The 27,470-nt window shown below is 41.1% G+C and overlaps 1 protein-coding gene across 3 annotated transcripts in view; it reads right to left on the reverse strand.

The window, feature by feature from the left end:
* Window positions 1–27,470, reverse strand: part of LOC103136347 (uncharacterized) — a 67,948-nt gene that overhangs the window by 14,657 nt on the left and 25,821 nt on the right. For all 3 annotated transcript variants that reach the window (XM_016670175.1, XM_016670176.1, XM_007549547.2), the window contains exons 44-85: window positions 27,014–27,250; window positions 26,745–26,932; window positions 26,469–26,589; window positions 26,002–26,152; window positions 25,734–25,873; window positions 24,901–25,047; window positions 24,491–24,601; window positions 23,135–23,290; window positions 20,851–20,967; window positions 20,604–20,765; window positions 19,622–19,840; window positions 19,266–19,436; window positions 17,194–17,334; window positions 16,329–16,544; window positions 14,092–14,270; window positions 13,713–13,815; window positions 13,436–13,594; window positions 12,550–12,712; window positions 12,168–12,271; window positions 11,714–11,893; window positions 11,406–11,627; window positions 11,041–11,220; window positions 10,746–10,937; window positions 10,407–10,556; window positions 10,177–10,280; window positions 9,340–9,542; window positions 8,161–8,381; window positions 7,887–8,033; window positions 7,612–7,776; window positions 6,469–6,620; window positions 6,136–6,304; window positions 5,954–6,062; window positions 5,483–5,619; window positions 5,261–5,386; window positions 4,024–4,203; window positions 2,634–2,858; window positions 2,423–2,549; window positions 2,045–2,244; window positions 1,725–1,937; window positions 1,075–1,220; window positions 708–835; window positions 402–546 (exon numbers count right to left, since the gene is read on the reverse strand). In XM_016670175.1, the coding sequence (XP_016525661.1) occupies window positions 402–546; window positions 708–835; window positions 1,075–1,220; window positions 1,725–1,937; window positions 2,045–2,244; window positions 2,423–2,549; window positions 2,634–2,858; window positions 4,024–4,203; window positions 5,261–5,386; window positions 5,483–5,619; window positions 5,954–6,062; window positions 6,136–6,304; window positions 6,469–6,620; window positions 7,612–7,776; window positions 7,887–8,033; window positions 8,161–8,381; window positions 9,340–9,542; window positions 10,177–10,280; window positions 10,407–10,556; window positions 10,746–10,937; window positions 11,041–11,220; window positions 11,406–11,627; window positions 11,714–11,893; window positions 12,168–12,271; window positions 12,550–12,712; window positions 13,436–13,594; window positions 13,713–13,815; window positions 14,092–14,270; window positions 16,329–16,544; window positions 17,194–17,334; window positions 19,266–19,436; window positions 19,622–19,840; window positions 20,604–20,765; window positions 20,851–20,967; window positions 23,135–23,290; window positions 24,491–24,601; window positions 24,901–25,047; window positions 25,734–25,873; window positions 26,002–26,152; window positions 26,469–26,589; window positions 26,745–26,932; window positions 27,014–27,250 (6,806 nt within the window). The remainder of the gene's footprint in view (window positions 1–401; window positions 547–707; window positions 836–1,074; window positions 1,221–1,724; window positions 1,938–2,044; window positions 2,245–2,422; window positions 2,550–2,633; window positions 2,859–4,023; window positions 4,204–5,260; window positions 5,387–5,482; window positions 5,620–5,953; window positions 6,063–6,135; window positions 6,305–6,468; window positions 6,621–7,611; window positions 7,777–7,886; window positions 8,034–8,160; window positions 8,382–9,339; window positions 9,543–10,176; window positions 10,281–10,406; window positions 10,557–10,745; window positions 10,938–11,040; window positions 11,221–11,405; window positions 11,628–11,713; window positions 11,894–12,167; window positions 12,272–12,549; window positions 12,713–13,435; window positions 13,595–13,712; window positions 13,816–14,091; window positions 14,271–16,328; window positions 16,545–17,193; window positions 17,335–19,265; window positions 19,437–19,621; window positions 19,841–20,603; window positions 20,766–20,850; window positions 20,968–23,134; window positions 23,291–24,490; window positions 24,602–24,900; window positions 25,048–25,733; window positions 25,874–26,001; window positions 26,153–26,468; window positions 26,590–26,744; window positions 26,933–27,013; window positions 27,251–27,470) is intronic.

The following is a 27,470-nucleotide window of genomic DNA, read 5'->3' on the forward strand; positions in this document are numbered from 1 at the left end:
AGAAACTATACAGTTTTTCCTTTTCTTTTTGTTAAAAAGAAATGATTATTCATCATTTCTCAAGATACAATCCAAAAAAAAAAAAAAGAGTCTGAAACTGCAAGTTATTTAATCCAGTAAATAATAATTTGGGACTAATACTTCTTGTGCAGAGCTTTCCAAAAAAATTCTTATTCCAAGCAAACAATACGGTCTGCAAAATAACTTGGCTCTATCATTACAATCCTGATAATGCATTGTGTCTATTTTTATCTCCCGGTAGCAGCTTTCACATATCCTTCTCAGTTATATATGGACATGTAGGATAACAGATTTATGCATGGTAAATAACTGGACTGGATGGGATGATTTGCTGTGCTTTTAAGGTGTAGCTGATCATCATTTTGCCAGCTTTCTCTCACCCTCGCCCAGACCCTGCTGTCTCTTTCCCTAAGGCTGAGCTGCAAGTCGCCGTCCTGCGTGAGCTCGGCAGACAGCTGAGGCAGCCTGAAGAGGCAGGAAGCATTGCAAATCTCCTCGGCGGACACATATCGCTCACACCGACAGCTGGGACAGCCGCAGATAAGACAGGAGACAGGGGAATATCAGACATATCAAGATGAAAATTTCAAACCTGGGCGACACGGGCTGGATTAGGCTTTGCATGGTAAACTAAATCAGTACTAAATCAGAAAAAAAAAAAAATGTGTAAAAATAATAAGACTCACATGCCCATCTCCACATCCAAGATTCCTCCATGTGATCCACAGGTGATATTACAGGAGTGGAGGGAGGGCGAGACACACTCTCTGGATGCAGCTACTCGAATTTCTCCTGTGCTGCACCGTCTGCTCACCTGAAAAACACACACACACACACACACACAAAAGAAAAAAAATCAGAGACACCAACATCTGAGTTGGCTTCAAACACGAGCATGTTGCTGTTTGTTGCATCACTTCTGTTTGGATCCTTAGAAAACAATACATAAGTTTAATCACAAATATCGGCCTTAATACAAGTGTTCTGGTAAACGCTATATTCTGTAAGATTTATTAAATATTCAGTATAAACTATGTATGTAATTTTACTGGCCTCAGGCTGGCAGTCTAATCCACTGTCAGAAGTAGAGCTTTTAAAGTCCAGCTCGTTGTAGTAGATGAAACCGGTTCTGCACAGACACGACCCATCAGAATACTGGAAAGCCCGGTTCTCCCCGACGCAGGTACACGAGACGGAACCTGAAAATGTCATTTTGGAAAAAGAAATAGTGTAAAATCATAAAAATTAAACTTTTTTTAAGTTGAAAGAAATAACTGGTGTCATTACATATAGTACAGATAGTGTATTTTGAAATCCAGCAAAAGCAGAAGTTGCTTATTTTAACTATTAATTAACTCTTAACCTAATGACTAAATTGATTCCAGATGTAAAACAACTTTTGTGTTTTGTGATTACGTAAAGAAACTAAAAATAAATAAATAAATAAATACATCTCATTTTCAAGAGTTTCTTTCAGTCCTGATGCTAAACTCTCATTCTGTAACACACTTGCTGAGACAACTTTGCCTGTCAGAGGAAAAACAACTTTCACATCAGTTGACTTTTTTATATACATATTGATTAAAAGTGACTCAATTAAACAAGAAAAGTATTGTATCCAATTTTAAAGTACTGTGTTTTTGTACGATGTGTCACAATAAAAGTAGATTAATATTATTTCTATACTTATTTTGTTAACAAACCAGGTGTTGAGAAGGAGGAGCTGCCACAAGGAAAGCAAGCCTTCTGGGCAGGCAGGTGGTTAAAAGTGTTGGCTGGACAAGGGTGGCAGTCGTCCAGTTTCTCTGCACGGGTACGGTTACCAAACGTGCCTGGTGGACAGGACATCGGCTGGGCGTAACCCTTCCCACATACATGTCCAAAAGGGCAGGGATGAGCTTTGTAATCTTCTGTGCCTTTATGAAGTTACGCAACAACAGCAAAAAAAACAAAAAAACAAAACAAAACAATCAAATACTGGAAATTCAAAAGATAATAATTTAGAATTTCTTTATTTCAGCACCTGGAGGGCAGTAATATCCCGGTGGACATGGGAGGCACTGCAGACTCGGGGAAAGATACAGACGATAAGTGCCACCTTCACACAAGCTACAGCTGCTGCTGTGTGACCCTCTGAGAGCGCTCGTGCTGACAGGCATGGATCCTCCAGAGCAGGATTTCATGGCAGAGCTGTTGGCAGGGCAGTAGTAGGGAAACGGACATCTGTGGGGTGACGCAAAACGTTTATTTATAAAGCTGCTTTCATCCAACCCTTGTAGAATCAACTAAAGTCCACATATTAACAACTGATTTTTTTAAATTTATTTTTTAAAATCAAACTAACAGGGTGCTTTTGGGTCTGAACACACACTTTAGTTTGATGGATCCTTCACGTACTCACAGTTGTTTAGTGGTGTCGTACGAATACGATCCCTCGGGACAAATATAACCCTTTGGACACACTTGAGGCTCAGCAGTCTGAGGTCCACAGAACGAGCCAGCTCTGCATAACTTCTCTGAAACTGCACCTGGAGAGCAGTCAAACAGCTCACTGCAACACCAGGACCTCGTCTGGATGTGTTTAGAAAGTTAATATTTATAGAGAAGCCTACCAACGGGACATTGATATGAGGCTCTGCAGGGGATTCCTTCCACGTTGGGCTTTCCTGTCACGCGAGGGTCTGGGCAGAAGGTTCCCCCTGCACACAGTTCACACTGGTTGGGTGCAGCGGCTCCAGGAAGCGGCCTCTTGGTCCCTGCTGGGCAGAGGATGGGGGGTCCGGTCCCACTGCACCAGAAGCCAGGCGGGCAGGGACTACTGGTATACTCTGTAAGTCCTAGAGAAACCCAAAAGTCAAAGGGAGGCTATATGGAGGTAAATTAATCTCCACAATGGCCAGCCTATAAATGTGTTTTGAATTTCATAGGCTTCTTAACAAAATAAGATTGTTTTCCTCCAAATTGGCGTATTACATTTGTACTCATTTAGTTTTCTTACAATGACTGGCAAGTTTTTGTTACTGAAGTTTTTTCTTTTTTTTTCCCTCAAGTCAAACCTTGTTCAATTTGCACAGGCTTGAGACGGGCAGTCGTTAAAATTCGTTAATTTTCTATCAGGAGGGAAACCAATAACAGTGTGAAAAGCAAAAATGAAAAAAAGGAAAACTGCTACAAACATGCAGTGCTGTGGGAATGTGCTTGCCGCCTTAGAGATTTCTTCTTTATATTTTCCCTGTCACACTTAATATGTTTTATCTGAAATTTGCACGACTCCAGTCATCAACCAGCCTATTTTGAGGGGATGGCAACTGCAGCACTTGCCTGGCTGTTAAATTTGAAAGAATTAAAAAAAAACATTAAATTTAAGTGAAACCTCCTGGAGGAAGGAATGAAATTGCAGCAGCATCAACCTCACACATTCAACGGAACGTAAAATTAAGTAACGTCCCCCTCAGGGTTCAGATATATTAAAATTACTGTTTCAAACGTGAGTCTCCTTGCTCCTCGTTATTTAAAAAGGGAGGTCGTTTCAAACCTGTAGAGGAACGGGGAGGGAAACTATCTGCTGAGCATTATCCATTAGCTGAAATTACAATAGGGTTTAGTTTCAAGCCTCGAGCTTTTGTTAAGGGGATTAGAAAGACTTTTTCTTCTCTGAAACTCCACAACTCATTTATTTCTGTGGCCTCAAGTGACAAGCTTTAAATTCAGAGCTTCCCCTCGCATCGCATTTCTTTCACTCTTATCTCAGGCAGTGGCAGAGGCAAAAATATTAGAGTGAGCGAGCATATATAAATATATATACACATATATGAAAATAACTGCATAAAAATTTGCCGTGAATGAATTTAAAATATAAAAATTCTAATTCAAGTCCACCAGTATAACAAGGTGAGTTTCACCTTGTTACTGTCAATAGAACAGAGAGGATAGAAGTAAGGGAAATAAAAACAATAATGTATGTTTGATTAAAACATTCGCTAAAGGGTCTTTGCATGGTACCTGTGGTGTTGCAGTGTGAACCAGGAGGACAGGACAGGCAGTCACCCTTGCTGCCCGCTCCTGGGGAAGCTCGATAAGTAAATACGGGGCACAGCCGGGGTCCGGTACCACCGCTGAAGTCACTGCCGGGCAGACCGTCACAGTAATGACCAGGTGGACACAGGTGAATGACTGGATCTCCTGCAAACAAGGAAACCCCAGACAGTAATCACCCAAAAATGATTTTGTGGTACAACTGATGTTGCTGCTAAGTTTGAATGGTCCATGTGAGACGCATGAAGTCCCTCTTACAGGCATTCAGTCAATACTGCAAGTAGATGCAGTGCATTCAGCAAAATTAACCCTAACCCTTGAATATTGCAACCAGTTTTATTGGGATTGTATTGAATAGACCAACAGAAACTTGCTTGCATACATTTGTAACGTGTGGTGGGTATTGTATCCCATATTCTGATACCATAAAATGAATTTCAATCAATTGTCTTCAAACAGTTAATAGAGTCCATCTGTGTGCAATGCAACTTTAGAATCATCAAAGAATGTCTGAAAGTCTCAGAGGTTTGTTAGGGAACATTAGTGAACAAACAGCATCGTCAAGACCAAAACTCACTGGGTCAGGGATAAAGTTGTGGTGAAGTTAAAGCATGTTTAGATGGTAAAACAACACCCTGACCTCCTCACAGAGAACTGTTCAATCCATCAGCCAAAACGAGCCATTAATCTGGCAACCGAAAGCTACCAAGACAAAGCTCCCCAACCTAATCTCAGCGACGAGGCTAGAGGCAATTACAGAAGCACTCCATATGCTCACACCAACTACAAAATTACCGTAGAATAAGAACTACCATTGTCAGTTTGCCACACGTGATGGAGAGGACACTGAAGAAGTGCAGGAACATGCTCTGGTCAGATAACAAAACTTAATTATTGGGTGGTTATCACATGCAAACCGCTGTGTGAGGCGGTTGAACAATTTTTTAAATAAGACTAAGTGAACTTTTTTTTTTTTTTTGCTTGTCCCAAACATTTCAGACATACCCCCAAAGAAGTTGAACAAAACTCCACTCTACACTTTTCAGATTTAATTTGCAAGCACGGTTTGTAAAGCATACAGCCATTTCACTCCACTTTAAATGCACACACTTTTTTTTCTATTAGTCTAAAAATCTCAGTAAATTACGATGACATTTTTGATTGCACAATGAACAACTTTTCCGGCACGCGTGCCATCACTTACCAGGTTTGCACCAATACTGCGGAGGGCAGGGTAAGCAGTCCTTCAGACTCACTGCCCCTGCGAAGCTCCTGACTGTGTTTGCAGGACACGGCTGCGCCTGTTCTGCACCTTCAGGGCAATAAAAGCCTAAATAAAGAAAAAGAAAAAGCTCTTTTTACGATCGATAACTGGAAACTTCAAGGACCAAAAGAAACTGAGGAACTTTTTATTGATGCATAATACCTGGTGGGCATGGGCCGGCACACTGCACACCCCACCGGCAGTGGGTCATGTTAGACATTGACCCCTGAGGGGTGAACTCTGCACTCCCAGAAATGCACAGATATCCTGCAGCGCAAACTCCCTGGATCTTACCAGCCCTATGAAAACATGACCAAATCAAACACACAAAACCATTGGTAGGTACTAAAATGTGCACTTAAATGAATAGAATTGTACTTAAAACAATTTGCTTTCTAACAGCATCATTTTTATCAGTTATAATAGCAGTGCATAACAAGCACGACTAAATTTCTCAATATGATATAGTTTCCTGCTGTCTGCCTGTAAAGTGAAAGATGAAGTCAGCCTTCCAGCATGTGTTGGTGAATGTAGGATGTAAATGTGCCAAATAATGTGAGTGGAGTGTTGGTCTAAATATAGAGTGTGACAGTGAGACACGTGCAACGCATGGTGCATTTGCTTCCAGAGGACCTGCAGAACCTCCCTGGAGGGCAAGGCAAACACTCCTCCTCTTCCTGTAGCCCAGTCTGGTTGGAATGGGTGTACGTCCCGTTAGGACAGGGCTGTGGCACCATTGTCCCTAAAGAAAAAGTCACAGTAGCAAAATAATAGTTACATTCCTCCTGTTGGGAATAAAACTTTCAATATCCCACCTGCAGGGCAAAACGAGTATGGGGGGCAGGGCCACGGGTCTCCCACCACGGCCTCCTCACAGAAGAATCCAGGTCGGCACGGGACGCAGTTCTCGGAGCCCGGGTTCGGTTGGTACTCTCCGGTAGGACAAGGCAAGGCCAACGCTGATCCCTCAGGACAGAAGTGGCCCTGGGATGACGAGAACACAATAAGAGGCACATCCGAGGAGACGCATCCAATTTGGCAGGGCATTAATGATAAACGATGCGGCGTATTCAGATCCAACGACAGAAAAGAGGACAAAAAAAAAAAAAAGCGAAAGTGTAAATTGAAGCATGCATAAATAAACATACCTTGGGACAGAGGAAGGCATATGGAGTAGTTGAGGAGAAGTCAAATGGACAATAAAACCCAGCAGAGCATGGACCACTGGGGCTAGCGAGGCCCTCGGAGGAGCAGTAGTGGCCAGCAGGACAGGCGAAGCAGCTTTCCATGGAAACGCCTCCTACAGTCAGAAAAAAAGTACTTGTTGTATATAGTGACACAATAAACATTTCCAAACTGCCTTTGAACCAAGGATGGCAGCTGAACAACTGAATTTATCACATGTTCAGCTTTTTCATAATGTGCTTTGTAAAAGGATTTATTGCAGACAGTAACTTTAGCTGAATGTCAATAGGAAAGTTTGCAATCAGCCAATCCATCCATCAGTTTAATCCAGGGTTGAGTCAAGGCAGCAGATTAAACAGAGAGGCCCAGACTTCCTGCCGTTTGGGCTCCTCCAAGGGAATCCAAAGACCTTCCCAGGCTAGCCGAGAAACATAATCCCTCCAGCGTGTCCTGGGTCTTCCTCCAGGTCTCCCCCCGCAGTGGGACGAGCCCCAAACGCCTCACCAGGGATTGGCCAACAATTTTTAAACCACATTTCACCAGAACAACAGTCTTTTAGAGATATGGCTTAAACAGCTTTTCACACCCAGAGTCAAAATTCTTTGCAAAACAGCCCAAGCTCCGTTTCATTGTGGAATTGAAAAATGCGTAAAATATGTCTAACTCTGAAAAGAATAATAGGAGAAAAAATACTCAGAACATGTAGGACACTCTATTTGGGGTGTCTTACACATGACATACTACAAAAAGAAGTTGAATACTTGGTAAAAAAAAAAAAAGTGATAAAGTCATCACAGGAATATAAGATAGGATCAACCAGTGACTGTGCATTGTGGAGGCGATATCTGTGATAAAAACACAGATATATAAACTGAGACTTCAAGGGGGTCCGTTTATTAGGAAATAGGAAAAAATGGATTGATTATATGGACACGAAAAACTAACAATTGTCCAAGGATGTAAACCTGCTGATACTTCTCCATTGCAACTGTTCAAAGAAAAGCTCAATAGAAAATGAGAAAAAACACAAAAAAGAAAAGACAAAATCCAGGGCAATAAATATTCTTGAGACTCAATTTAGATGGTGTTGTAATAAAGGCATGTACCAGTTGCGTTGCGGATACTCCCAGCGGGGCATGGGAGTGGGGTGAGAGACCCTGCTGGACAGTAGTGTCCCACCGGACAGAGGCCGTTCCTCAGGAAGGTTTCGGAGCTCTCGGGTGTCGGCACTGTAGCTCCACCTTGGCAAAAGTAGCCCTGCAAACATGGAGCTACACAAAACCCATCAACGCCAACAGCTTGATATCCTCTAGCAAGTCGAATCAACAGACATCAGCATGAGTTTGAAATAAAATCAGTGAGAGTCTGAGTGTGCATTTACCGTGCGGAGCAGAAGCTCCACGTAAGCTACAGTAGACCCCAGAAGGACACGGCAAGCAGGCAGAGAGCGAATGAGCTCCTGTTTGGTTATTGAAAGTTCCTATAGGGCATGCCTGAGGCACCACTGTCCCAGCAGGACAAAAATGGCCTGAGAAAAGAAGGAATTATACATTTTCAGCAGAGAAATAAGAGCTGGATGGCTGGAACATATTGCACCTGCACCCAAAGGAGTAAACCACAAGAATTCACAGTGCTGATTCAAAATGAGTTTGTACCGGCTGGGCAGGTGGAGGGCTCTCGAGTAGCTGAAGAGGGACACAGGGTTCCTCTCAGGCAGGCCAAGCAGCGAGCTGCTCCGGGAGCAGGACTGTAAGTGCCAGCTTCACAGGGCACTTCTCGCGCTGAGCCAACAGGACAGCTGTAGCCAGCAGGGCAGGGGTAGCCATGGGAGCCGTCGGATGGAGAGGGGCTGGAGCTTCCACTCAAACAAACATATCTGTAGGCGTAAACAAAGAAAACAAACTTCATATGAAATAAAAGATTACTGGGAGCATGCATTAGCAAAGCCGAGTAGACTGTCGGCGGGAAAGTGTCCCTCCAGCGAAACACTTTTGGAAGGGTGTCAGGCTGTGCCAAGCACTTCAAATGATGATCGTTACAATTATTGGTTTGGCTACAGTAAAACTCTCTGGTTGAGCATGTGGGCCTCGAACATCGAAAGCTTTATATATATAAAAAAAGGAGAATTTATAATTATTTGTCAAAAACTGACTGTATTTCTTGAACTCGAGGAATATAATGAGGCTCACTGAGTGAGTTCAGGATTAAAGAAATGAGTACTTGTGTTAAGACCTGACTCGGCATGCTTTTCTGTCTGTCAGCCATATTGGATTTAACAAAAACAATTTCTTGCATTTGCAGCTGATGGCCAGTAGATGATGATGTATTTTATGATGCATTAGTGTCCATGTCAGTGGTCTGTGTGCATTTATAACATGAAAATCCACAAGGAGCACAAGAAAATGGCTTTTTTCACTATGCATGAAAGCGTTAAAAGCATACTCAAAGTATTGCTTTGACTCATTCATGCATGTTTGAGAAATCCTTGAATCTCCCACAGCAGCCTTTCGGGGTGTACAATGCTCCACCGATTTACCCAAAGCTCCTCCTCGGAGCTTCAGGCCCCAGCTGAGCTCCACAACTATTTTTCTGCCAAGTGATTTTTTTTGATAAATGCGAGCCAGTGTGCTAAATGCTTCTGATTTAACCTTACCAACCTCACATTTCAGGTTATCCAATAGTGCCAATGTGCATTACAATTTGCACAAGACTGTTTTAATAAAAATAAAAAAATCTCAGAGCTACAAATTCACAGCACATTCATAATGAAATTTAACTCTATTACATTTAAAAACCAACTATTTTAAAATATGAAAAAGGTCAGGAAGTTTTACCCAGCGCGACATGGCAAAGCGACAGAGAGGTCGGACATTGCAGGACTGTCGCAATATAATCCAGGAGGGCAGGGCGGACATTCTTCTGCCGCTTTTAGTCCTTGAGAAATGGCAAGAGAGCCAACAGGGCAAGGCAGAGGATGACCACTGCCAGATGGACAGTAGTGGCCAGATGGACAGAGATGGTGGTTGGTTGAATTACTCTGGAAGAAAAATTAGAAAAATGTAAGCAAAGTTATTAATAACAGCACGATTTTTAACTTTCTTAAACAGTTGGTATGGTAAATAGATGAACTTATTTTGTTATGTTTCTTACATACTCTGACATTAAATGTTGCCCGTGGATAAAATTTTAGTGAATTTAACAAACAGAGCAAGGTTCAGACAGCAGGCCTGAAGATCCAGAGTCCTTTTGACCCTCTCCCCTACTTTATGAAATTTCTCTACAGCCACAAAACCTTCTTTCCATCGGGGAAAAGATTAGCTATGCACTTTAACTTTTTTATTGTTTTGAACTTATCAAGCTACATTTAATTTAGTCAAAATAACAAAATATGCTTCGATTGGTAGAATAATGAAGGAGCCACGTAGCTTTTATATGTAAAAGTGTTGCTCATTTTTGTGTCGGTTTACATTTTAAGAGCCACTGTGGAGAATCTGAACAAATCTGGGGGATGCACACAAGAACAAATTACGAAGGTCCTTTTAACAATGAATCCCGTCAAACTACTCAAGCTTAAAGACAGGATTTTTTTTAATGTAGCAAGGTTACATTTTATGAGACCTATAGTTGAACAAAGGCGCAATTAACAAAAAATAGACTAAAAATCCTCACACCTGACTTTCGGTGGAGTTTGGGCTGGTTGATCCTGCAGGGCAGAAATATCCCTCCTGACACAGACCTGAGGGCTGTGACAGACCAAACTGAGAGCAGAACATTCCTGCAAACACAATACAAAGAAGAATTAAATAGTACACATGATCCATGACGCACACAAATATTTTCCAAAGTATATTTCTGATTAGATGATTGGGAGAAACTATTTTAATAAAAACTGTTCCCTAACCCGCAGGACAGGGACTGCAAGCATCAGGACTGGACGCTCCAAGCCTCCTCTGTACTGTGCCAGGTGGGCAAGGAAACGCATGCCCTAAAATCTGCCCCGCAGAACAGTAATGTCCAACAGGACAAAGTACAGGCTGGAGAGTACCTTCATCTGAGACACACCAGAAAGAAAACATCAGCTGCTCAACCAAATGCATCCTGGGAACTTGTTACTTTGTTGCTTCTATAAAAAGACAACACATTGACTAACTCCATCCATTTAACTCAAGACAAAAACTCTGTAATCACATCTTTGCTCCTTTTGCTGCACACTGTGTTAGAACAATGAGTTGACTCTCACCTTGACAGTAGTAACCAGGTGTACAGGTGGTGCAGTTGTCTTGGTGAGTGTTGCTCGTTTCGGAGCTGAACGTTCCTGGAGGGCAGGCTAAGGGGACTGCTGTTCCACTGGGGCAAAAGAAACCAGCTGGACACACAGCCTGATCTGCTTTGGTGGACCCCCAGTCACAATAAAACCCTGCCTGGCAATCACCTGACGAAATGAGTTCACTGCTGGTTTATATGTATTCTAACACTACCACAGAAATGACAACTTTTTATTTGTTCTCGATTCATCCCAATTAGATTCCATCTACCTGCTCTAAGCCCCCGTTGGCAGAATATCCCCGGCGGACAGAGAGATCCCGTCATGTTGTCGCTTGGATTTGGCACCTTTGCACCCATCAGACACAGAAAACCTGCCGCACACAATCCTGAGGGCTCCACCAAACCTTCGGATCCGCAGAAATGGCCTGCTGGACACATTAAGCACTGACCTGCAAAGAAAGAGACCAGCAGCTGTGACATCAGCTGCCAAACAGCGAAACAACCTACCTATCTACCTCATGCAGTTCATCAGCATAAAGTGCGGACGTGCTGTTAAAAGTGCTTGGGGTGTGATAACTGTAATTTGCTGAATGTAATTAATAAAAACTTAATAAAAGGAACATCTGATTTCCACCTGTAGAGATAAGACCCTGGCTGGAGCTGTAGGTTCCTTTAGGGCACGGAACAGGCTGATTGTCCAGGCTGTCTCTGGGACAGATGTGTCCAGCTGGGCAGGGCAGAGGACTGGAAACTCCGAGAGAAGTCCCTCTGGTGGGACCAGGACTCAGAGGCTGGCAGTGGAATCCCGCAGGGCAGGGAATACACTCTGTCTGCCCCGGCAAATCCTGGAACCAGCCTGGAGGAAGCATTATTACGGGAACTGTAAAAAATCAATTCGTAGCACTTAAAATGGGAGGTTTTGCAAAATTTGCTATGGATTACCAGGTGGGCAGGGTTTACAGTCATCTTTGTCTTTGCTTCCAGGATTATTCTGGTAGAAACCAGCTGGGCAGGGTAAGGGAACACTGGTGCCTTCCAGACAGTAGTGGCCTGCTGGACAAATACCTGCAAAGTCACCTGACCCTGGAGAAGCAGACTGAGAACCCTCTAGACAGTAGAAACCTGGAGGCATAAACAAAGTTTAACAAACTGAATCAGGTGTCTTATGAATATTAATTTGCAGCACCTTATGGTGGGTGTAAATTTGTACAACTTTAAGATTTAAAAATAAGATTAAATCATTTGGAATAAAACAACACAACGTTTGGTGCCACCACGCAGAGTGAGCACCTGTGGGGTTAGCAGACAAGACGGGAGCAAAAGAGAGGATCCAGGGCTTTGGTGGACACATTTTTTGCAAAAAAATTTAAATAAGTTTGGGAGGCATCATGTTTACCTGGGAGGCAGGGACCGGAGACTGAAGAGAGACCAGGTTCTGAACAGTAAAAACCAGGACTGCAGCTCTGACACTGAGAAATGTCTCCAAGCCCACTCTGCTCACTGTCACAAAACGTTTTGAAAACACACATTGAATATGATACGCAGGACAATTAGGGTTGCTACTTTTGCTTGTATCTTTGTAAAAAGAAACCTCACTAACAAGTTGATAACTTGGAAAGAAATGTAAATACTTAAACAACTTTGCAAAAATCTAGGTTATCACATTCTCAAAACCTCAAAAATCAATTAAATTTCACATCAAGTCATATTTTGCAGATAACATAGTATGTGCCAAGGAAAGATATTCAAAGGTTGAAGAGATACAACTCAATTTGCACCTGTATGTTCCTTTAGGGCACGGTTTTGGTGCAGAAGTCCCCATGGGGCAGTAATGCCCAGGAGGACATGGGAATCCTGTCAGACTGTCTGATGGCGAATGCTCAAAGGCGCCGCCGACACAAACGTACCCCTCAGCACAAAGCCCACTGGGGAAAGTCCTTCCTGGATGCACATTTAAATGTTTTGTTATACAGGAACAGTACAGCACCAAGATCAATCCGACGTTTTAGCACTTCATTTAAATCCCACAAGTCTGTTTGAATTTGGCAGACATTCGCTGTGCGGATCAATGTCATACTCGTTTTAGGCTTTTAACAATTCATTTGAAGCTGTGTTTTTCCAAAATGGGAGGATGTTACAACATTGGCAATGAACTTTAAAGGCTGTTTTCATAGCCTTCAGCAAGCCTATGGCATAATTCTTTGTGCACATTTGTCCACTCTAAATCAGCATTGGTAGACCTTAATCAAAAATGTTGGTTTTCTGGCAGTGTTTCAGCTCCTGTGCATAACACACACATTTGAATGCGGTTAAGATCCCAAAAGGTTTATGTTAGTCTTTGTTATTCATTTCTTAAAAGCCAATTCTAATGTTCCAGGTCAATTGTGCCGAGGTCTCGACCATCAAACCCAAATTCTGATCGGTTTCTGACGATAAATCTTCATAAACTTCATAAGGCTGGAAATCCAGCATCACTGACTAGAGTAAAGCAAGTCTTCAAGTGAATCTATTCTATCATTCCACTCTGAAAAATAAGCATCTCAAACAAATCACAAAAAGCCCAAAATGACATGACACTCATGCTGGTGATGAATGGCTGTGAACTTCTGGAAGCTTTCTGCACAGTGTAATTCCCTTACACTTTGAGGAATGTCTCCATGTTACCTGCTCCTTTGCAGTACATGCCGGGGTCGCACGGTGTGCACTGGGACTGCTCTGCAAGTCCTGACAAGTTTCCATAGGTCCCTGATGGACAGGGACGTTGACTTGCTGAGGCAGAGGGGCAGTAATGTCCTCTTTCACAGGGAAGCGGGTGACTCATTCCTGTGTTGGTGCAGAATTCCCAAAGAAACATTTCCTTTGCTCTCATTAAAAACGACATGAAAGAAGGCTAATCAAAATTCAGTTCTTCATCCGCTAAAAGTGTGAAGCTATGATTTACCCTGATCTTGACAATAGAAGCCAGGAGGGCATGTTTCGCAGGTCCCTCGGCCCCGTCTGTGCTGGTAGCTGCCAGGAATGCAGGGTGTCTGTCTTGCACTGCCCTGAAATGACAATTAAAATGATTTTACAAGACTTTACACCTGGGGAACAGCAGCTATCAGCTGTGATAACTGCAGAGCAGTGATAAGAGTGGAGACAGACAAGAGCACAAGGAGAAGACTGAGACAGTCTTGACCCAGTCTGGGAGACGACATTAATTGACTGCAGCATATAGTAATGTGCTTGTCATACCAGAGCACTCTGCTGTGAGGAAATCTCATACAAAATTCAGGAGCGATGACTGACAAGAGCTTGAGGACTAATGGAGCATGGCTGACCTTCTCACAATAATGTCCAAGTGAGCAGACATGAGGTTGTGGTCTCTGAGAGGTCTGTCCTTCAGGACAATAGTAGCCCTCCACACAGTGGCCGCTTGGCTCAGTCCCGCCTCTTTGATTGCAGAAGTGACCCGGAGGACACGGCTGACATGTCTCCACTGTGGATCCACCGAGGAAACCTGGGGTTAACACACAATAAATAAACATACCAGCAGAAGAAAACGTTAAACAAGAAATTAACACAGTTACGCATAATTAAGTCTTTCAAAGATCCCTTTTCAAGATGTGATTTGTGTATTAAACCACTTCCTATTCAGCTTCCATCTTACCTCAAAATAACAATGGTTTCCTTCATCACAAAACATCAATTGTTGACATTTCAAAGCTTGTTTCACACCATGTCAGCCTTTATTGTTCTCCAGAAAGACGATTTAAAAGGCATTTGTATATTTTCTGAATGGGAGAAACTTCTAGACCTTTGCAGGTTCGTTGGGTCTTGCAAAACTGATGTTGCATAAAAAATACTTAAGATTTGAATATTCTTTATATCATCAAGGTGAAGGACCTTGGCATGGGTAGTGAATGTGCACCAAACTGTGCCAAAATCAAACTTGAAGGCCATGTTTATCACAATAATCCTTTTGACCCGAAGTCAAAATGTTGGTTTAATATATAGATAACATATTCAAAGCGTGCACTCCTGAAGAGCAATCATGTACTTGAAGAGTACAAGTTTATCTCTAAGCTTGCATTTTTCTTGGAATGCAGCAATGAATCAGTTTCAATCTGTGAATTAAATAAATGTAGTCTTTTTACAACCACGGCTAATAGAAAACCTCGTAATAGGATGACATTCTCACAATACCACAGTTATCATCCCTTCAGCCTCAAGGAGTCTCATTTACAGCCAGTTGTTAAAAAATGTACAGCACTGCAGAGAGTTTGGACAGATGAAAAAGACTTAAAGATGGAGGGTATGATGACCTAGTTTTAAAGAAATGTTACGGTTACATAAAAAAAAAATCCTAGCAGGGATCAAGCAGGGTTTTCCTAAGTGTATTATAGGCCTGGCGGGCCACCAGGCTTTACTTGTGCCCCCACCAGGCTGAGCATTGCTTACTTTTTAAAAATCTTTTTAAAACATTTGCATGTTTTTAAGGCTTCATAGTTAGTGTTCAAGTATTAATCTCCCAATCTTTCAATAACACATAATTATCAAGTGATATTTTCAAACTTTCTGTCAATTTTAAACATTTTTTAACTCAAAAACACGCTGGATGAATGACTGCCAAGCGCCCCACCCACCAGGCTTAGCAAGTTTTCTGGGGGAAACCGTTGATCAAGTATTAGCCTCCAGACATCTATCTCATAGAGAATCAAACATTTTATTGACTACTACATCTACTACAATATTTAAAGAGATCAAAAGACGAGTCCACACAAATTGACTTCAATTGGATCGAAGGAGATGTTTTTCTAAACCCTCATGAAGGTAAAACATCTTTCCACTACTTGTCATATGTGGTATACAGGTGTTAAAATGCCCATGAAGCTTTGAATACATTGGCAAAACTAAATAAGATTTTTGAAAACAGATCCCCAGTTGATAAGCACAGACGGCCATGATTTGTTATAAAACAAGTTCACCTTGCCCACATTAAAGAGAGGAAAGAACACGCAGCACTGTTTACTTTTTTGGATATTTAAAAAAACAATATCAAATCAGTATGTGAGATTAAATAATTAAAGCATTAAAACAGATAAAAATGTAATTTGAATGCAAACTACAAAGTACCTGCTCCCTCATCAGTTTCTAATTCACAGCCACACAAAGAAGCACGGCACACATTAATGAGCTTCTAGTTGTCTGCAGCGAGACGAGAATATAATTACACGATTAAACCATTTTGCGACAATAATTATTTATAAGCGCCCAAGGGAGGTGAAAAAAAACCCTGCTTCAGTGGATGTTTTCATATTTTTCCACATCAGTGACCCACAAAGACAGACATCCAGTTCATTCGAGGACAACAGGGGGAACAAAACTGACAATGATAGCAGAAGAGGATTGGGTCCTGTTTATCTCGGCTCCGGTTTGCGCCTGAACGCTCATTATTTCCAACTCAGGACGGGTAGGGATTACACACATGTTCAAACATTGTTTTACAAGCAGTTTTCTTCAGAGAAGACTTACCAAAGTAATTTAGAAATGTCAACTATATTCCAAAATGTCTCACTTTTAATGGTTCCTAGGGGGCATGGCTTGGGAAGAGGCGTTCCAACTGGGCAGTAATGTCCAGAGGGGCACGGGTTGACGTAAGCGTCTGAGGACCCCCAGGGACAGAAATAGCCACCCAGGCACGGCCCTGCTGGTGCCGTTAGACCCGTCTGGTTACAGTAAAATCCGACATCACAGAGCTTAGGATAAGCGGTTCCCAAAGGACAATAGAAACCTGAAAAACAACAACAAAAGCTGTCAGTAAAACTATTCAACTGCTGTAAAATAGGAGGAGGATTCTTTGGATTCTTTTACGCATTGCTCGCCCCGCACACAGGCATAAATACTGAATCTTTTATTTTCCATCTACCAGAGAGCTTCTTTGACAATTCAGAGGAGCTAATTACTTTGCTGCAGAAATGTGAATTTGTTCTTTTATGGGCTGATATGAGCAACTACTTTACAGTGCCTTCATGCACATCGTCACCACCACCAGGCTTCTTTTGAAGATGGAGGTCACAAAATGACATTCAGACTTTCACTTCTTCATATGAGGACACTTGGAAAGCGAGGCGCGTCGAATAGAGGAGGCAGCTCACTTTGCATAACCATCAGCATCTTCTGCTGCTTTGATTGACAGCAAAGATCGCTTAATCACAGAAAGTGCATGTAAACACTTTCTACAACTACTGTAAAATGTTCTGTCACCACATTTATTTTATATTTTTTCCAAATATCTAAAAATGCTCGAATCTTAGACACATGCATTTGAAAGTACTTACATGTTACAGCAACTATAGTGACAGTGTCATAAGATGAAAACGTCCATGGGAGAGGGGATAAAGTCATATTAGATCACACTTTCTCTGTCAGGATTTACTCACCCTTAGGACATATATCTCCTCGGTAGGTGGAACATGCATAATGTGGACTTTTGAGATGTTCTGCTGAGCGATTCGCATTGTGATCAGAATCTGCCAGAGGCATCGCGGCTACTTTGATCCAGGTAGTGTTTCCCCCTGCAGCTGAACACGGCAGACAAAGCTAAAAAACTGCTGGTTTTACATCTTTTATCAAACGGACAGTACACAAACAGAAACAGCTGTCTGTTTCTTACAGGGAGCGGGGCAATGGGGAGTAATGCAAAATAGACTCTTTTTTTTTTTAGCTGTACTACATGTTATAATGTCATTCCCTCAGCAAAAACCTACCAGGAATGTTGCTTTGACTTATTCGTGCATGTTTAAGAAAACCCTATGAATCTCTTGTGGCAGCCATTCAGGAGTTGCAGTAGGCAACTTTCAGAAAAAATACATTTTTTTTACATATTTGCCAAAACTGTCTCTTTGTCCAGACAAAATAAATTGAGAGTGGTCATTTGAAATAAAAAAAAATAGCTCACAAAGCTGCTCAGTGGTCTGAATACCATTTGCAAAAATACACCGCACCAGGTCAAAAACAACCAAGTCAGGAGGAATGTCTTTCCACCGTCAGTAACGCTCGCATCTCAATCAAATCAAAAACCCAAATATCTTGTTTTGTTTTGGAACAAATAACATCCCAATATGATATAAAGCTCAAAAAAGTCAATTTTACATAATATCCACTAATGACACAAAACAGAGCCACTTGTGATAAGCCTCTCTAAAACAAAAACTTACTGTAATATTTGAAAAATATGTAACAGCAGAATGACATAATGCATTTTGTTTTAGCCAAAAAAATAGATATTTTTGTAGTCAATTCTACTTATGTAGCACATTTTATAACAGGAATATGCTAAACAAATGTGTGGCTGTTTATTGGCAAGACATAGAAACAATAGTTTTGTAGAAGTGTAAAGTTTCTCGGATAAGAAATTTGACATTTTACCATGGATTTTACTGTTCGAACCTCTATCAGTCACAAGGTCAGAGCTCTAAGGATCGTTTTGATAAAACATTATCAATTATCACACGTTACCAAATGTTCTTCTCAATACCAAAGCCAAATGAATGAGCCCTATGAGCCATGTTTGTATTTTAACTTTCCTTTTAACTGTGTGTGTAGCATTAGCTTAAAGTAACTTTTCAGATCAAAACATGGCATAAAGAGAATTAGCCATGTTATTATGGACGTCTAGAGTTTGAGTCACATGACAACTAGTTACATCAATGTGGTGTAACTAAATCCGCATCACTAAAACACAGAATGGCTGTAGGAAAGAGTGTGTTTTAATTGCTTTTGATCAATACCACTATTTTTCCTACAACCAATGCAGAGCTTCCTATGATAAAGCATTTTGATAACAGTTGTTGGAGAAGAGCGAGTTGTGTTGCACGACATTACAAGTCAGAGTAATGATACAGCTAAGAACCAGAGCAAAAATTATAAATCATACTAAATTCATAGCAGAATTTTCACTTAAGCTATCAATTAAAACTGAGCTCAATAGAGAACGCTTTTAAATCTCTGGGTCAGCATGTTTTATTTCTACAAGACGGCCCTCTACCAACATTTCTCTTGACTTCCTCCTCGATGGATAAATCTCTACTATAATTCTCCCTTTATGAGCCTTCGTTCAATCTGCAGTTTGGATCTTTTCCATCCATCCATCGTTTTTTAGAGGGCTGCAAAAACATTTGGCGAGATGCATCCTGACGTCCACTACAAGGCAAACGACCACGTATGTTAACACACATACTTAAGAACTAAGTGACCTAATAGTCATGTTTTAAATTGTGGGAGTACCAGGAGAGAACCAATGCATGCACTGGAAGATCATACAAAGGACCCAGGTAGAACCAGAATCCTAAAAGTCAGCAGTGCTTCCAATGTGCCACTGTGCTGCCCTGTTTCTCTAATTTGTATGTATAAATGACTATAAAACAACTGAACAGAAAATGTTGTAAAATGTCCTACTGAGCAGAGAAACATTCACTGCACTACTTAAATGTTAAGAAATGCAAAACAATACCAGATCTAGAAGAAAAGTTGGAGCAGGACAGGTTGTACATCCACAAGACCAAGTCTATTTCCACCGAGTAAGAGTCCAGGATGTCCACAAGACATTTTGACATGGAAGAGTTTGCTTGCGGTGTGGGGCTATCAGCACCACCAGCACAGAAGAAACCGGCGTGACATAAACCTAACACAAAGAGGCATCAATTCAGAAGAGATGGAATTAAACAATCTGTCATTAAACCCATAAATATGTGTTTGTTTCTTGTAATTATTTGATTTAAGCCTTGAAAAAAAAATAAAAAGGAAAAAGAATGTTTCACACTTGACACAATGCAGGAATAGAGAGTCAGAATAACACAAGTTCCCCACCTGAGGGTTGTGAGGCTCCAGGAATAAGGCAGTATTTCCCTGGAGGGCAAGGGCGGCACTGAGAGACGGATAAAGCTCCAGGTTCTGGAAGAAAACCGCCAACAGGACAAGGTTTGGGTGACCCACTTCCCTGAGGACAGAAGTGTCCCAAAGGACAAACGTCCCCATACGGCTGGGAGACAGGTGAAGACTCGGTGGAACCCTGGGAACAAAAATGTCCTGTAGTAGAAAATACGGACAAATATCCCCCTAAGGATTACTGAAATATTTTTAAATTTTACCACACGAGCAAAAAGTGTTTTGCAGAAAGAAATGAACACATGCTGTTAAACTTTAATCATAAAACACATCCAATAAGATTTTAACCTGATCTGATTGCAACAAAATATTTTCTACACACTTTCTTTTCTAAACATATTCACACCTAATTTCCCCTGCGTTTGAAGATAGATCTACAACTTTAACGCTGCTTTTTTTTATCTTTAAATTTCAATTTATATTCAGTCTCTGCTCAGGCTTGATACGTTTATAGTTGAGGGATATTCCAAAGCCAAAATAGATATCTAAAGAGTCCTTTATGTTATCTCCTTTATTACAACTTTTAACTTTCTCTTCTGCTTCTTGAGATAATTTGTCTTACCAGTTATACATCTAGTTTGTTTATGACAAATTAGCGAAAATCTACTTTTATCATGTTGGGCAATAAAAGTGATAAGACTCAAGTGATAGTGGAGTCCGACTTTCATGATATAGACTTATGGTTTCAGAACTATTAAGTTTCTATAATTTTATTTCTTGTACAGTCTGCTATCATGGATGCAGCACCTATAGATGATCCTACATTTTCACTGAATTCTCTCATTCATTTTTACATACGTTTACCAAGTATTTATCACTCTAACTTGAATCCACAAAATGTTCTTGCACAAAAATAACTTTTATTAGCTAGGTTTGTTGATACACAGCTTGTGAGCTGACAGACCTGGGCTGCAGGGTCCAGACGGTTCTGTCAGAGCATCACTGTTACAAAAGTAGCCAGAGGGGCAAGGAGAGCAGTGGCTCAGGGACATCCTGTCAGCTAATCGACTGACATAACCCACCGGACATGGAGAAGGAACAGCAGAGCCTTCCAGGCAGTAAAAACCTGAAAAAAAAAAAAAACTAACTCAAAATGAAAAAAACTATGTACAAATTTAGAGCAGATAAACACATTTAAACACTTAATTTACCAGGTGGACAGCTATCACAAACTGACTGTCCAGACAAAGCCTGAAATGAGCCTGGACTGCAGATCTCTGGCTCTGCACTTCCAGCTGGACAAGCATAGCCAGGTGGGCACTGGTTTTCTGTGAAATAATCAGACATAAAAACCCCATATCGTTATTTTGCTTCCACAGTGGCTACATTTTGAAAAAAAAAAAAAAAAAAAAAAAAAAGTTACATGGTAAGAAAAAAATTTAATTACTGTATTTCCCGCACTATAAGGTGCACCTTCAATGAATGGCCTATTTTAAAACGTTTTTCATATACAAGGCGCATAGAATAGACGCTACTGTAAGGGTTGCCACCAGTCCCAACGCGATGTACTCTACAAATGTGTAATAATAAAGAAATGGTCCCCGAGTACTTTATATAGTAGGCTGCCCCAGTCATCGTTTCAGTCACGGTGTCGGTGTTACGATATTATGCCCAAATGCTTTCCGGGTAACACAGGCCAACCAACACGCTGCCACAGTCTCTGTCTCTCTTCCCCCCACCTCCCCGGTTTTAAATGTATAGGGGTTGGTCCCTTGGTAACCCTAGTCGAAGCACCCCGGATGAATGTCTAAAGCCACTTTGTTGACATAAAGAATGTCAACAAAACAGTCCGACTCGGGTCGGCGAGGAGAGCCGGACGATGGCCACCCTTCTCCGTTCATGCACAGCATGTTCATGGAGAACGTGGTGCTAAATGACCTGCAAATGACCTGATCATAGACCAGTGTTTCTCAACCCTGGTCCTCAGCGCCCCCCTGTCCTGCATGTTTTAGGCATTTCCCTTCTGCCACACACCTGAATTGTATCTCTGGGTGATTATCAGGCTTCTGCAGTACTTGATGGTCATGCAATCATTTGAATCAGCTGCTCTGGAATAGAGGCACATCTAAAACATGCAGAGCAGGGGGGCGCTGAGGACCAGGGTTGAGAAACACTGTCATAGACGGTTGGTAGGTAGATAGGTCAGTCAAACTTTATTAACAAACTAGCGTTCAGACAACTATCCCAGCATGCACCGCGCGCTGCTTCTTCTACAGGCGAAAAGGAAGTCGGCGGCTGCTTACCGTAGTTGCTAGACCTGTTGTGGCTCAATATTGGTCCATACATGAGGCGCACTGTCGGCTTTTGAGGAAATTGAAGGTTTTTAGGTGCGCCTTATAGTGCAGAAAATACTGTAATATATGTATGTATGTATTAATCCAACAATGTGGCAACTATCTAGTGTTTTTAATTCATGCAGTCCAGCACAATTTAAACAATGCAATTATGAAAATATTAGCTACAATAAGCAGAGCTAATCCTCAACAGAAAAAATGAAATAATAGGGAAGTTTGGCGTCTCTCTGGCATGTAATATAAGAGGAGACAGGAAGTTCACCTGGGACATTTAATCACTTCTATGGCATTTATGCATTAGATGCAATATGGAGATCAGCAATAACCTACCCATAAACCTGAAAAGAGCTTATTTGGGTTTCTCTCTGATTAAATCACTACAGGAGCTTCTACTTCAATTTACGCTCCGTTTGTAAGTACAACTTGATCAGTGCCTCTGTGTTTATATTTTGTGTGCATGCTTTGTTTTACTGAACCCTCAGTTGGTTCTGCTGGAGGTTGTTTTCCTATTAACACGGGTGTCTTTCTATCCTGTCACTGAAAACATGGTCAGTATGAAGGATTGAGGCAAAGTCAGCATCACAACGCAAGTTACAGTTCTCTGTCACTACATGCACATGCAGGAGACGTGGATGCAATCAGCTTGAATTCAAGAGAAAGAAATTAAATCAATTATTTAAGTCGTCCAGCTTTACATACATCAGCTATCCTTTTTGTTTTTCTAATTGGGTTGAATCCAGTTATCAACTCCACATGTTAAGTATTGTGGACAGAATTTCTTTCTAATTAAATTATAGTAACTGTTTTATGATATTTTATAATTTGACTGCTATATCAGTTTAGTGAGCATGAGCTATTTATGGCTACAATAATTATGCTACCTGTTATTAAATTTGACAGCTTTTCTAATATTCTCTACTTCACATTAGAGCTCGTTCTGTTTGGTTACTGCTTCCTTTATACAGTTCGTCCACCGTGAATCATTTCAAAAAGGAGCTCATGAGTCATTCTTTACGCTCTTATTGAACAACTGCCTCCTACGACTATTTCCTTCTAATTGCCTGGAAACTGCGACTCACAGAAGAGATTTTTTTTTTTTTTTTTTTCGTAGATATGATTTGTACGATGTTGTGAATTACACCTGGCTGATGTCCAGACGGCGATCCTGTTGGACAGAACCATCCCGGGGGACAGATGAGGTCCACCGACGTCTGAGCCCATGACGGGCAGTAGAACCCTCGCTGGCAAGCTTCACAATCGTCCTCGGAGTGAGCAGCAGTCCTCCCCAAGAAAGTACCTATTCAGAGAAGATAAATGACCCCTACATGCAAAAATGATTCACAGTCCTGCTCCCTTTTGTCACATGCACACATATATCTATGCAGACTTGAAAGGGTATGGGATAATTGCCATATGTGCTCCACTGCTCCATTTATTCACCTAATTAAGTACCTATCTGACCATTCTGACAACTTTATTTGGACTCCCATTAGGTTTTACATCTCTCCATAATGTTGTAGATATATTAACCTATCACACATTCCTCCTGGGGGAATTATAGCCCTTCGCCGTACCTATTGAAGAAATGTGTGAGGTCAGGAGCATTGCTCATGTGTGGGCGTGACAAACCGTTTCTGTGGGAGCCTCGTCAACAACGCAGTCTTAGCAAAAGATAAAACACCCACAGGTCTTGTCAGGAGTTCATGAACACGCAGTGTAATCATAAATGTTATAAAAAGCTCCTGATGATTAATGTTGGTCTAAAAACTAGTTCGTGTTTTAAATCCTTGTCCTGCAGAGGTGAAATTTATTTTGTCTAAAACTTGCCACCTGTTGATTTGAGGTGAACCTGAATAATTTAAGGTGATTTCATCCTTCACCTTCATTCCATCTACTTTCCACCAATACCTCTTGAGAAAATTAAAATAAAATAAATCAATATGATGCAGTATCATGTTCAGTGGTGCAGTGTCTTTTTACATGAATATTTTGTCACTTAAGCCCAATGACAACATTCTTGACTCATCAGACTATAAAATCTCTCTCTTAGATTTGAGCTGGTAAAAAAACCCAGCAGCAGATTTCAAGTTTAAAAGAAAGTTGTCTTTTAAAAAAACAACTTTGGGTGATTTTTTTAAAAAGTGAAATATTGCTTTAAATGCTTAAAAAAAGGCTTAGTTCAATTGGCAGATTGTTTCACTTATATCAAGACATTTTCCCCCATGTTATAAGTGATTCTGCCAATTGAATTAATACTTTTCATCAATATTAAGAAATTACTGACTTAAAACAGGCTCCCATTTCTTGCTGAAATGCCACTTGTAAGTTATTTCCGTCTTATTTCAAGTGCTGTAAGACATTTGCACCAGACAAAACTAGATCAAAAGTATTTGGTAAGATTTTTGACCTAGTACACTAGTTCCTTTATGTAAGCGGCTGACTTTAAATGTTAATATTTTTTCCTCATCAGCTCTGTCTGTTCATCCAGTCTTTCTACCTGGAGGACAAGGGCTTGGCTTTGCGCTGCCTTTTGGACAGTAGTGTCCCGCAGGACACACGTCCCCATGGACTGAATCGCCATCAAATCTGGCTGAAGATTTCACTTCACCTGGAACAGACAGTACAACTTTATTGGATGCCTTTACTGGCTTTGTTAGCAAGTTATCCAACAGACTAAAATATTTACCAACCTTTGTAAAAAAAAAAGAAATAAGAAAAAAAAAACCTACTAAAACTATTAAGATTATGAGAAAAATCTTAAAGGTGCAAGAGAAATACCAAAAAATGTCAATTTCTTTTACGTAATTTGAAATTTCGCTTTGAAGGTGTTTTACAAAAGCCCTGCTCAGAAAGTTGCAATGCATTTATTAACATTGTTTACAGGTCAAGTCGTGAATGAAATGCTACCAGTCATATTTCTCAAAGGCGATGCAGCTTGTGATCCCTCTCTGCAGTAGAAACCAGGATTGCACGGTCCAGACGGGGAAGATGCTCCAGGCTTAGCGCAGTAGTGGCCAGGCAAACAGGGCTGACATGCCTCTATAGACACTGCACCTAATATTGAACAAGACAAGGAAACTAGTGATTGAAAGAAGAAATAAGGTATGGTATGATGCTGTAATCTCAAATATATCCAGGCTTCTTGCTTTCAGTACAAAAATTTGTCCCATTGTGGGGGAAAAAAAAGCAAGTGGCATTTGAATCATTTTAAAAAACACACAATAGATCAGGCAACAAAATATTTAAAAGTCTTCATTCAGGTTATTGTTTTTTTTCCATCAATCAGTAATTATTTCTTATTTATTTTTACTGTATTCAATGTACCAAATTGAATTTGGTTTTCGGCGAGTTATCAAATTAATATAACTAACTTTTTATTAAAAATCATATTTCTACTGGGGCATTTGATGAAGAGTACCTCAAATGACTTAAATCTATCATGTGCTTTTTTCCCTCAGTGAGATATTAGATAAACATAAGTTACTTTTTTCAAAATAATTTTATTAAAGCATTATGAATTTTTTATACAATTCATTTTTCTTCAGAATTTAAATACATCTCTGTAGTTCAATGATTCTTCTTTTTACCAATAGTTTTTCCTTTTTACTTAGATATATGAACAGACAGGCTAAACTATTTTTAATGCAATGACTGTTTGGAGTGCCATAGTTGACTATTTATTTTTCATAATTATGTATGTAATGTATCAGCTTTTTTTTTTTATGAAGGTTTACTGTCACCATCTATGGAGCTAAAGGTGCCTGCAGGGCAAGGAACCATGTAGCTTGTGCTCTGTGGGCAGTAGGACCCTGCAGAGCACCGCCGTCCTGTTGGACCCTCCTCTGGCTGGGCCGAAAGAGAACCTTGGACACAGAGGTAACTAAGGAGAGAGAGGTCATTACAGCAGAGCTAAACTGAGGTAATATGTGGACAAACAATGGAGAAGCAAGATCGAATCAAACAGAGAGAGCTTTCAATCTTTCTGCAAACATCAGAGTGTTTATTTACCCAGGAGAGCAGAACCCTGAGGGAGTAGCCAGGCCTGAAGAACTGCAATATCTCCCAGGGGGGCAGGGCTCACAATCGAACTTATTGGACAATCCCATCTGGCTGCTGAAAGTGCCAGCTGGGCATGGGAACGCCACACCAGTCTGGGTTCCTGTAGATAAACATGTATTGAATCTACAGATGGCTGAGGGCTGAACATCAAAGAACGTTTCATGATGACCGTGCCTATCCGAATTATGCTCCGTAATAACCATTTGCATAATTGGAAAGCAGTTCAGCGCCACAGTCATTCATTGAGGAGTGCAAATAAAACAAGTTCAGCAAAGCACTCTGCGGTATTCAGACAAGCAATCTCACAGAGGTCAAACGCGACACAACCTGTGTCACATTTATCGGTGACGTTGCAATGCAGTGAGGCTGTACATTTGTCATGAATGTGTTGTCATATCCCATGCACCGTAGCTCACCAGGTGGGCAGTAATGTCCTTTAGGACAAGGAACAGGAGTGGAAGTTCCAGTCACCTGGTCAACGTCTGCGCTGACCACGCCAGGACAGAAAAATCCTGCAGGACATTCAATACAGTCTGCCTGTAAAGAAGTAATATAGAAGAAAACTATTGAATGTACATCCACTTAATATGCTTATTATGATTTTCTGGGCTTTAGATTATTTAACGCATGCTGTTAAGTTGTTTTTCATTCTGAAATATGGCAAAAAAACCTAAAAACATTTTCCTCCTCACCTGACCCGGCAAATTCTGATATGTCCCAGGCAAACAGGGCACCTGTCTATCAGATCCAGGTGGGCACTCGCTTCCTGGTGAGCAGGTCATAGAGTTCTGCAGGCTGCCGTTTTCTGTGCCTGGACAGTAAAAGCCTGCTGGACAGACATGGGGAGGGAAAGAGAGCCCTCTGCTGACACACAGAAAACCTACAAAACAGAAACATTTGTTAGGCAGCCACTGACGCAGCTTCTTAGGATTACTGCCAAATAATTCAAATTAGTTCCGACCTGGAGGACAAGGTAGGCAGTCAGAGATATGACTGTTTCTGCTCTTGTTGCTGTAATGCCCTGCAGGACAGGGAAGCGGAGCCGAGGAGCCTTGAGAGCAGTAATGTCCTTCAGGACATCTATCACCCGTCATCCCTCCGTCCTCTGGTGTGGGCGAACGAGCACCAGAGACACAGTAGTAACCTGCATCACACAGGCCGGATGCGACGTCTTTGCCAGGAGTCGCACAGAATGAGCCTGTTTGGAAGAAAAAATAAGAGAAGCCAAAATATCATTTCTATGCCGCTGGAAATATATCCTGGAATAAAATAAAAAGCGTTGTGAACCTACGGCCAAAAATACATAAATCTAGACATTTTAATAACCCACTCTGAAGTGGACTATTTTAACAGCAGAGTTTGTAATTACAGTAATGATCATTGACAAAAACGTGACCCTGGGTCAACTGCTGAATCTT

Source organism: Poecilia formosa, unplaced genomic scaffold (assembly GCF_000485575.1).
Source record: "Poecilia formosa unplaced genomic scaffold, Poecilia_formosa-5.1.2 Scaffold31, whole genome shotgun sequence".
Lineage (NCBI taxonomy): Eukaryota > Metazoa > Chordata > Actinopteri > Cyprinodontiformes > Poeciliidae > Poecilia > Poecilia formosa.